We start from the raw sequence: 12,195 nt of genomic DNA, 5'->3' as shown, positions 1-12,195 counted from the left end.
AATTGAGCAACACAAACCATAGAATTAATCAACACCAAACATAAAATTGATCAACACCAAACCATACATGTGATGGACTGTGAAACTAAGATCAGGAGATTTGGAAATTCTGGTCAGGAGATTAGGACTAAGATCAGGAGGTTTTTTTATCGACATAAATTTTGTCATATGTAACCGTATGATGTAGAAATTGTGTTTTTTCTTCAAATTTCCATCAAATTGTAATATGTTTATAGTACCCTTATTGCCTTTCTATTTGAAAGGCAACCCAACAAACTACCAAGTATGAACTTTGCCACTCTGCAATAATAAACAGTTCCAACTCAACTAATAACAAATGTACTGTTAGTTATGGCAAGTATGTGTCAGTGGCAGGTCACATTGATAAGGTAGGATTGTGGATACAACAAATTGTCCACATTAGTGTTCATCAATGATATAAATAATCAAAATTATCGCACCGAGGGTAAATTATCACTTGTGATTGGTTTAACACCGTCACGTGGTGACCCCTCTGAGACCGTAGGGGGGTAGGAAATTTCATAGGGGGTTCATGATGCCTTAATGGTGACGTCATCTATCGGATGTTGTTGTGTTTCATGGTTTATTTTTCAACAAAATGCAGCAAAAAAAAGTACACCCTCCGTCCTTACCCTCTATGGATTTTACTAACCCTCTATGGATCTGTAGGGGTCAGTAGCGAACCATATAACTTATAATAGTCAACCAAAGCATGATGGCTTCTGTAAAACTTCCAGAGATTACTCCAGTATTACCTACGACTAACCAGAGTAAGGTTTTTATTAAACACTTTTAAACCAATGAATTACCTGGTCTGTAAAGAAATAACAGAAAACTAGAGGCTCTCAAGAGCCTGTGTCGCTCACCTGTTACTGTATTTACCAATGTCGGCCATCTTGGTCTTTATTTTTTAAATAGATACCCTAGTAATGATTGTGGCCAAGTTTGATTAAATTTGGCCCATAGTTTTAGAAAAGAAGATTTTTGTACACAAAGTTACAAAAATGATGAAAAGTTGTTCAATATTGACTATAAAGCGCAATAACTCCTTAAGGGGTCCTCTAACAATTTTGATCATGTTCACTTATTTGTAGATCTTACTTTGCTGAACATTATTGCTGTTTACAGTTTATCTATATCTATAATAGTATTCAAGATAATAACCAAAAACTGCAAAATTTCCTTAAAATTACCAATTTTAGGGCAGCAACCCAACAACGGGTTGTCAGATTCATCTGAAAATTTGTTAGGAGATAGATCTTATTCTGATGGACATTTTTAAATCTTGAAAGATTTGCCCTAAATGTCTTAGTTTCAAACATATAAAGCAAAAACTGCATTTTACCACTATGTTCTAATTTTAGCCATGTCGGCCATTTTGTTTGGTGGGTGGGGTCATCGGACACATTTTTTAAACTATATACCACAATGATTATTGTGGCCAAAGTTTTGTTAAATTTGGCCAAGTAGTTTCAGAGAAAAAGATTTTTGTACAAGTTACAAAAAATGACGAAAAGTTGTTAAAAATTTACTATAAAGGGCAATAACTCCTAAAGGGGTGGACTGACAATTTTGTACATGTTGACTTATTTGTAGGTCTTACTTTGCTGAACATTATTTCTGTTTACAGTTTATCTCTATCTATAATAGTATTCAAGATAATAACCAAAAACTGCAAAATTTCCTTAAAATAACCAATTCAGGGGCAGCAACCCAACAAGAGGTTGTCTGATTCGTCTGAAAATTTCAGGGCAGATAGATCTTGACCTGATAAACAATTTTACCCAGTGTCAGATTTGCTCTAAATGCTTTGGTTTCAAAGATATAAGCCAAAATATACATTTTACCCCTGTGTTCTATTTTTAGCCATGCCAGCCATCTTGGTTGGATGACCAGGTCATCGGACACATTTTTTAAACTAGATACCCCAAGGATGATTGTGGCCAAGTTTTGGCCCAGTAGTTTCAGAGGAGAAGATTTTTGTAAAAGTTTACAGACGACAGACAACGGACGCCGGACGACAGACGCCAAGTGATGAGAAAAGCTCACTTGACCTTTCAGGTCAGGTGAGCTAAAAATGAAAAGTTTATAAATTCAAGGTTTATTAAAAAAGCAACAACATTAACAAAGCTAAATAGATATAAAAACACACAGATCTAAATATACATACTTTACAAAAATATTAACTTTATAAATAACTATCACATACTGCAGGTAATTGTTAAATTTTACCAACATAAGCTGAGACAAAATGAATGTGTACCCTGTGTTCCAGACCTTTGATGGTATGATGTAAACAATATATGAAAGATAAATGTCACTGTTAGCACACTCCTCCCTCTTGTAAGTGATCAATTTCATGTATATATCTATTTTTTAATCTTCATTCTGAGATATCAAGAGTATTCCATAAAATCCTTGAAGCTGCAAAGTTGATACATCATAATCTGTAATTGTACAAAGTGTGGTTTAAATTGAACAAAGGACTTACAAGTTAGTTCAACAGAAAATTTACCTTTCCAATACTATTTAGTCAATAACTAGTAAAATAGCTTAGATGACAGAAAGTGACAAGAGCTGGTATTACAAGTGGCAAATCAGACCACCCTTTTCTGGGAAAAATTGATTGATTATATAGGGAATCGCTGAAGCATGACCAGAATGACACCTATCTTATGTAGTCAGTAGGCCCTCACTTATGAACATTTTTGGATCTGCCACTGCATATTCTTTTAGATTGCAAAGTTCAAAGGCTTAAAAAAAGACATATCTTAACGTTGATCAACAGAGGAAAACACAAATAACAAAGACTGTATTAAAGAGCAATCTCCAGAAAAAGTAAGTTGAATAATTATTCCAAAAAATTATATGCACATATCTACATGGTATTTCATTTTTGATTAATGTTTTACTACATTCAAAAACAATACTGTCGAAAAAGTGGTGATTACAATAAATTTGTGATTTTTTTTTAAGTATTTGTAGATCAAAATCTTAAAACTCTGCAATAACTGAATTAATTCTCTAAGTGTATCTCCTCCTTTTGTCCATTTTGAAAATGGGTTTATATTTAATTTTACAATAAGGACGTTAAAAAAAATTAATCATTATAATAATACAAAAAAATCTTTGGAACTTTATCAGCACATCAGACATTCAATTTTTATTACACTTTTTTGTGAATATGGATTGATTTTCACAACAATAGAGTTAAAAATTATATAATACAATGCATTCATTAACTGAATCTTTGTTTTATATGGCACTACAAACATAAGCATGCATTAACTATATATATATCTAAGGACTATTAAGATCAAATTTACATTTGACTTACTGTTGTAAAAAATATTTTGAACGATACGGTTTCATGTAAAAATATAAATCTTAACCATTAATCTGATGTTGACCCCCTTCTGTACAACTAGGACAGTGAAATCAGGTGTAATATTTCTGTAAAATCAACAGATGATACAGGCTGCTAAGTGATGATATTGTCTGATATAAAGAACATTAACACATATCTGTCTTCTCTGTACTCTCATGAGGAGGCTCTTTCTCAAATGAATGAGTTTGAGTTGCCTCCCCTTCTTGCCGGACTAGATGTTGATTTAAAAGTTCATCAGGACATTGTGAATCAGCAGAATAATACTCTGATTTTTCACTACTGCCTTTACTCTCTGACCCATTCAATGATGATTCTAAGGACCGTCCTTGTTTGACTAGTACATGATGTTTTAAAGTTTTGTCAGAGCCAGAATCATTTCTCTTTGTATCTTCTAATTCCTCTTTTGATTCCCCATACTCAGATCCAGTCTCGGAATCGGCAGTAGTTTCAGATATTTCACTCTCTAAAGATGGAGGCAGAATTTGTTGTGGAGTAACAATGGTAACATCTCCAAACCTGACTGAATCAACAGAAATGTTATCTACAAAATGTTTAACATTTTTCCCTTGACCATTTGATAGTTCAGCACTTCCCTCATTGCCAGATCTACCAGAATAACTAGACCAACCATTTGAACTTTTTTCTGAGATATTATCTTCTTTGTCTTTTTGGGATATAACTTCTGCTACCTTTTGAACTGGTTGCTGATTGGTCAAATACCTGATAGAAGTTTTCAATGGCTCCTGACTGTTTCCATTATTCACTATACCTGCCTCCTTAGATAGTCCATAGAAAATGCTATTTTCATTGGCTAACAGGTTATCCGGGTTGTCACATTCAACTATCCTTCCTTTATCCATTACAACAATTCTACAAAAGTGTGAAAATATATAGAGTGCCAATACTTGACTACATATCTGCAAACATTTTTTAGAGTTGTGTACTATAGAGTGCAGATATGACAAACTTTAGGGTACTCCAATTGCACCTACTTTGATAGTTATTTTCACCTATGTTTGTTTAAGAAACAAAAAAAAAGTTTTCATTCTGTGTTGGTTTTTAAGATGAAAGCTAATATTTACTATAAAAGTCCTTAAATTAAAAGAGTATACAAACACCAAAAGGTCTGTAAACAAAGTAGCTTCAGAAGAGCTTTCTTCAGTTGAAGCTATATTAATAATGTGTACCAGCAGTGAAAAAAAGACAAATAAGTATGGCATGTGTTTTATCAGTTTTTGGTTTGAAGTCTTCAGAATATAGATTACCTATCATAATCTAGAACCGTTTTCAGTCTATGAGCTATAGCTAGTACAGTACAATCCTTGAATTCTCTGAAGATTGTTTGCTGTATCAAATCATCAGTAGCCAAATCAACAGCAGCAGTAGCCTCATCAAGAACCAAAACTCTCGTTTCCTTCAGTAACGTTCTAGCCAGACATACCAACTGTCTTTGTCCTACACTGTAAACAATAACAATTTAATTTGTGAGTTATCTGTAGCATAGCTTTACAGACATAAATCTTTGATTTTATTGTCATCATCACAAGATCAACATTTGCCAAAACCTAAAATATGTTCAAGTTATATCCATTTTTGTTTTAGGTTTAAAATTCCCCAAATTGCTATTCTGTGGAATATTCATGATCTTGCTAATACCATTAAATTATAAATATTTCATAATTTTTTGTTGTCGAGTCTTTTATGGTCAACAATACTATGGGTTTTTCTCATTGTTGAAGGCAGTTCAGTTGCGTATTGAACTCTGGTGAATAGTTGTCTCATTGGCAATCATACCACATCTCCTTATTTTTCATGTCATATATACAGTTCCCCAGGTAAAATGTAATAATGTAATTATGTAATAGTTATGATTTTGGTGAACAACATACTGGTAATTGTGCCCTGGTTTTTTAAATCATCCAATACAATTTTTCTTAAATTCATTTTTTGTTTGTTTTATCAAGAGAGTAGGTTTTGATGCATATTTTCATTTTCTTTTGGAATGATGTTTGTACCTATATTGCCCCTCTCAATCAGATGAAAACCTATTTTACAGTGACATCACTCATAATTTGAAGTTTTAATAAGGATGACGCTATGTTTATCCCAATACCTAAAAAGGTGTCTGCTGTTATCAATTGAATTATGTGTGTAAAATATAACCAGACAACGAACAACTAGTCATTTTTAATGCCATATTGTAAATTTTGAATGATAAATGTGTGTTGTTGGGCTGCTGTCTCATTAGATGATTACCCAACATATTCTTTTGTTCATATAGTCACCTCAGATTTTGACCACCCTCTCCACATTGAAAATCCAATTTTCCAGGTAAATTATTTACACTTTCTCTAAGGTGAGCATGCTCCAGAGCAGTCCACAACTGATCATCACCATAGCAACAAAAAGGGTCCAGGTTGAGCCTCAGAGATCCAGAAAATAGGACAGGATCCTTTAATATATATATACAACCTTTTTTTTTTACAAAATAGTTTTTCCACATTCAATATAAATTATTTTCTAAAAAAAGTGTAATATTTATTGCTTCTTGATATAACATAAAAGTTTAAGATTTAAAACTTTTTTCCTAGAAACTTCATCATCAAATTACAAAATTACGTCAAATGAGAAAACTTCATTTCAAATCATGTTGACCAAAATACTTAATACTAATAATTCTCAATAATTCAAACCCTATTACCAGTAAATTATTAATTTACCTGAGGTAGAATTGTAACTTTTTCTCTTAAATCATGTAGACCAATGTTTTTTATATCAACTCCATCAATAGTGATGTCCCCACTGGCTGCCTCTATCAGACGGAAAAGAGCCAAAGCTAATGATGACTTCCCTGCTCCTGTTCTTCCAACAATGCCAATCTATATAATGACATTCAATTATAAATATATAACTTACTTAACATGAACATCGTATAGATAAAGTAAAGTAACTGTAGAACTTGTCATAAAACAGTCTTCATTTATTTTTAAGGACAATTACCCTTTGGTTTCAAATATAAATATTGTTACAACTATCTTGAAGTGAACATCATACAGTTAGAGTAAAGCAACAGTTGATCTTGCCATTAAACTGTCTTTCATTTATTTTTTTAAGAAAAAATGCCTTATCAATTTCATACATTTTTACTCTGTTGCGGAGAGACATTTTTCATGACATCAGAATTGAGCCCTGTAATGCCCATGTATTTAGGAACAGCCAATTAAATTGTCATGAATTCAGGATTTTGAGATTTAATTATATCATGATGCAGGAACTGATTTTCATTGATTCTGGATTTGGCATTTATTATCTCAGGAATTTTGGACGAGACCCCCTCCTACACACCCTCTTCCTTGACATTACCTTTTCTCCATGATGTATTTTTAGATTAATTCCATGTAAAACCAGCTCTGTACCAGCTCTGTATCTCATTCTAAAGTCTGTAAAGATAATTTCACCTTTGTCTGGCCAGTTGTCAGGTGGCTTCTTTGTAGATCTCCAATTAGCCTAAAATCATTATTAAAGTATTCTTATTGCTGGAAATTGTGTTGGTTAAATTTTCATTTTATCAGTGATGATTTTAACAATGTAAGTGAGGTGTCAAAGTGGTCCAAAATTGAATATAAAACAGAAATTGTAAAACGATTTGTCTTGTTTTATCACAATGCAGTTCTGGGAAAATCATTAATTTATGATTTGTGTTAAAACATGCATCTTGGCATAATTGGTTTGAAGGTCAAATAGTTAAACATGCATCTTGGCATAATTGGCTTGAAGGTCAAATAGTTAAACATGCATCTTGGCATAATTGGTTTGAAGGTCAAATAGTTAAACATGCATCTTGGCATAATTGGTTTGAAGGTCAAATAGTTAAACATGCCTCTTGGCATAATTGGCTTGAAGGTCAAATAGTTAAACATGCATCTTGGCATAATTGGCTTGAAGGTCAAATAGTTAAACATGCATCTTGGCATAATTGGCTTGAAGGTCAAATAGTTAAACATGCATCTTGGCATAATTGGTTTGAAGGTCAAATAGTTAAACATGCATCTTGGCATAATTGGATTGAAGGTCAAATAGTTAAACATGCATCTTGGCATAATTGGCTTGAAGGTCAAATAGTTAAACATGCATCTTGGCATAATTGGCTTGAAGGTCAAATAGTTCATGAGAACTGAATTTTAGAAGTCTTACATTAACTTACATGTGGAGGTTATTGTACCATAAATATCCTCTTTGACTAAGATGAGGTAAATAATTACCTCTGAATCAATTTCTGTATATTCTTTTATCCTTTCTACACACACAATATTGCTCTGAAGGTCACTCATGTTTATCACAAGTAGATTTAGTATGTAAGTAGCCTAAAATATAAAATGTCATATATGTACAGTATTTAAACAATATAATGTCATGAGTCTCATTATTGGACCTGAAGTGAATTCAGTATCAATATTATCAATTAGCTTGTAAGGCATTAACTTTGTTTTCATATACCACTATCACGCTGTCTACTATGGTCACTGCATAAAAATTGAGGTTGGTCAATTATAAAATCAGCCTTGTGTAATCTACTATCAGTTTGTCCCAACATACAATGTTGTTTATGAATAGTATTGTATAATGTAAACTACGGTAATGTCAATTTTCTTAAATATTTTAAAGAAATTGTTATTACAACTTGCTGTATGATGTTTTCTCAAAAGGAGATAATTTTGGTATCTGCCTCAGAATGATGTTTCATTTTCTTCAAACCTACTTTGATGCACACTTGCATGACTGACAAAATGACATCTATGTCATCATTTCAGAAATAAATGTGTTCCCTCCTTGTTTTTGAATGTGTTTGTGTAGCTAAGTCTTTAGTTTTCTGTGCAGTATTTTGCCTGTTTATCTTCTTTCCTTTAAAATGGTTTTTCTGTCTTTGATTAGACTTTTGATCTAATTCTGCTTTGGTATATGTATATCAACTCCCTAATCCTCCATTTTTAACGCTTAAAAAAGGTGGTATGGGTGTCTAAATCAAAAATGATAAAATTTGTTAATACTTTGCCAAAATATAGTTTTTTTTATATATGTTCAAAAATATAATAAAATGATAGGTAACTGCTCAAGCTACAGGTTGTGACAAAATGACACATGTTATAGATATAGGAAGATGTGGTGTGAGTGCCAATGAGACAACTCTCCATACAAATAACAATTTAAAAAGTAAACCATTATAGGTTCAAGTACGGCCTTCAACACAGAGCCTTGGCTCACACCGAACAACAAGCTATAAAGGGCCCCAAAATTACTAGTGTAAAACCATTCAAACGGGAAAACCAACGGTCTAATCTATATAAACAAAACAAGAAACGAGAAACATGTATATCTTACATAAACAAACGACAACTACTGTACATCAGATTCCTGACTTAGGACAGGTAGATTATACAGGAAAAAACATCATTAAGCTAAACTAAAATATAGAAATAGTGCTCTATAATTTGCATATGTGAATACAAACCTGAATTGCATAAACAACAGATAAACCAACAAAAGATCCATCCAAGTCGGAGTAAATGCTAAACAAAGCTGTTGCTATCACAAAGATGTTACCTAATAGTTCCAATCTTATACCAAGCCACCTAAAATTAAGGAATCATAGATTGAATAGTATCACTATATTTAGAGAAAAGTATCAGCAGTTTTAAATTTTGAATTATATAAAAAGATGTGGTATATATATATCTCATTGAGACAGCAATCCATTTATACAAATTTGTAAAGAGTTTCGCAGAACCCAGTGTCTTGCCTACTTTATTAATGTAATTACTGTTTTAAGAACTTTAACTGGAGACTGTATGTAATGTTTACTGGAAGAAAAACTAAGTCCATATATAAGTCACATAAGGAAAAACTGGAAATATATTTTTACAAAATTTACTTCTTGATACTAGCTTATGATCATAAACAAGCTTCTTTCCAAGTTTGGTAGAAATACAGAAGAGCTTAAGAAAGTTATCAAAATTCTAAAAACTTTAACCACAGAGTGAATGTAATGTTAGCTGGCAGAAAAACTAAGCCCATTTATAAGTCGAAAAAGGATAAACAGGATTTTTTTTTTTACAAAATTTACATCTGGATACTATCTTATGATTATACACAAGCTTCTTTCCAAGTTTGGTAGAAATACAGAAGAGCTTAAGAAAGTTATCAAAATTCTTAAAACTTTAACCACAGAGTGAATGTAATGTTAGCTGGCAGAAAAACTAAGCCCATTTATAAGTCGAAAAAGGATAAACAGGATTTTTTTTTTTACAAAATTTACTTCTGGATACTATCTTATGATTATACACAAGCTTCTTTCCAAGTTTGGTAGAAATACAGAAGAGCTTAAGAAAGTTATCAAAATTCTTAAAACTTTAACCACAGAGTGAATATTTGTGGACACCGTTGCCGCAGCTGACAGAATGTAGGATCGCTATGTCTTGCTTTTCAACAGCAGTCGAAGGCTAAAAAAAAATTCACTACATGCAAGACATCCAGAGGGCAGTGTTCAACAATTAACAGTTGTCTGTACAATATGTCAAGCTCCAAACCCACTTTAGTTCATCTGGTGAATATATCAATATATTTGCTTTGATTTGAGGCATACCCTTTCCCTGGATTAAAATATTTAATATTCATGATCATGGATGGGGCCTCCCATAGACAACCCTTAACTAAAACTGATTGGCCTTACAAATATCTGTATCCCTATAATTTCAGTGGAAGTCTTAATTTTCCAAGTAATCTCTTTGTAATCAAATGTAAAAATTCAATATTTCACTAACTGTGAACAAGTTTTTTGGCAAAGGACTGAAGTTTAAAATTTTGCATAATTTCTGCAGTACCGTAGTTAAAGACATAGCATTATTCAATCTCCCACTTTTGTCCACTTGTCATCGATTGTCTTAGTTAAAAGGTTTAAATACTATTATCATTAAAATTACCTTGCAGAATTGAAGAAAGCATAGTAGTAAACCATATTTTTATCCAGTCTTTTCAGAGCTTCATTCATAAATCTCTCTGAGGCTTTGTATGCCCTAATCACTATAGCACCAGCTATGGTCTCACTGAAGTGGTTGAAGACTGGTGATCTGTGTATAGATTCTAATCTCTTTAACTGACGGGAGGTAGGCAGGTAAAATCTCTACAAATAAATAAGTTTTAACAGATTGCTAGCAGATAGATGACATTAACAAATTAAATACACTAGCAATGGCAATATTTCCCCTTTCTTGAATATTTGGTTCCTAACTAAATGTATAAAAAATGTTTATATAATGTATCAAAAAGATTTTTTCAGCATCATATTTTGGATCATTAATATTTATAAATTCCAATATAAATAAATTTTGATCCCACTCCATATTTCTAATTTGAATAATGATAAAACAAAATAAAAATTTTAATGAATAAATACATGTGATGTAGCATAAGCTAAAGAACTAAAATGACAAATAATTCTGTCCCCATACTTACCATGATTACTCCATAACAAATCATAAGAGGTACAACTGTGCTTAGTATTATTGGAGTATTGATACAGATGACTATAACTGTAGTTACTGCTAGATAAAGTGAGTTCAAAGTGATACGGAAGGTCAATGGCAGTGCCGTATCCATCATTTCTACATCACTTGAAAATCGGTTAATTATACGGCCCAGCGGTGTCGTATCGAAGAATTCCATTGGAGCTCTCATTATCTTGTCTAACATGTGTTGATGAATTTTTCCAGCTGCTTGAACCATTTTCACTGACACTAGGGTGGCATATATCAAAACAAAGGCAGCTACAATAAAATAAGAACAAAAAATAGGGTCTTCGATTTTCTTTAGGGAACCCATCCTGTATTTACCCATATAGATATATACAGAGTGACACAGCAATTCAGATTAAATAACCTTGATATTATGTAGATCAGCAGATATTTCACTATAAAGAATATATATAACTGTCTTAATGAACAGTTTTAGTAAGGTTTTGCTGCTTGACACAATAATTCAATTCTGCTTTTAAAACTTTAAAGCATTTAGTAACATGACATGATAATTTTAGTTAAATCTCAGCTCAAACATTATGAAATAGGTATACATGTAGTATCATGTTCAAAATTTTAAGGTCATGTAAAACACATTTGATATTAAAAGGCCATGATATGGAATTTTAGGAAATACCATGCAGGTTGATACAAGTATTACCACAAATTGCTGTATGTTTTGCATACCATATGCCCTTTAGTAAAAATCTTTTGACTTACCCTGTATAATACCAAGTACCCCATATCCCAGTAAATAGTAGTTAGTTTGGTCTATGAACTTTTCCGTACCAGAGTTGTTTTGATTGGTCAGATATTGGTCATTAGTCCAGAAAGTCAACCAGAAGTTAGCGTATACACTGGCAGCATGGTACATGGAAAACACAAACATTACTATAATGGATGCTCCTAGCCCTAATGCTTTGGTGTAGGCTTTATACACTGGCCATTTTACCTGAAAAAAAACCCAACTTCCTAGTAAAGAATGTACCATAATTTGGTTGTTTTTAGGTAGATTTCTTCTGCAATATTCTAAAAAATAAAACAATTGGAACAAACTAATGAACTTTATAGATTTTCACAATATTAGGAGTAATTTAGAATCAACATGAATTCAAGAGTCATAATATATAGATATTTCACATTAATTTTTAATTTAGTACCATTAATAAAGCTGAAGATATTAAATTTCACCAAATCCCACAATGCAAGAATTATCCA

The 12,195-nt window shown here is 32.2% G+C and overlaps 1 protein-coding gene across 1 annotated transcript in view; it reads right to left on the bottom strand.

Moving 5' to 3' along the window:
- Positions 1–2,106: 2,106 nt before the first annotated feature.
- The window catches only part of LOC143062002 (multidrug resistance-associated protein 1-like), a 67,334-nt gene continuing 57,245 nt past the window's right edge, over positions 2,107–12,195 (bottom strand). Inside the window, exons 33-42 of the mRNA XM_076233854.1 lie at positions 11,698–11,929; positions 10,919–11,229; positions 10,387–10,586; positions 8,919–9,039; positions 7,672–7,773; positions 6,773–6,916; positions 6,130–6,288; positions 5,695–5,861; positions 4,675–4,869; positions 2,107–4,279 (exon numbers count right to left, since the gene is read on the bottom strand). Coding sequence (XP_076089969.1) covers positions 3,535–4,279; positions 4,675–4,869; positions 5,695–5,861; positions 6,130–6,288; positions 6,773–6,916; positions 7,672–7,773; positions 8,919–9,039; positions 10,387–10,586; positions 10,919–11,229; positions 11,698–11,929 — 2,376 coding nt within the window. The 3' untranslated portion in view covers positions 2,107–3,534. The remainder of the gene's footprint in view (positions 4,280–4,674; positions 4,870–5,694; positions 5,862–6,129; positions 6,289–6,772; positions 6,917–7,671; positions 7,774–8,918; positions 9,040–10,386; positions 10,587–10,918; positions 11,230–11,697; positions 11,930–12,195) is intronic.

The sequence above is a fragment of the Mytilus galloprovincialis genome, chromosome 2 (genome assembly GCF_965363235.1).
Source record: "Mytilus galloprovincialis chromosome 2, xbMytGall1.hap1.1, whole genome shotgun sequence".
Taxonomy (NCBI): Eukaryota; Metazoa; Mollusca; class Bivalvia; order Mytilida; family Mytilidae; genus Mytilus; species Mytilus galloprovincialis.
This window is presented reverse-complemented; position numbering and strand designations above follow the sequence as displayed.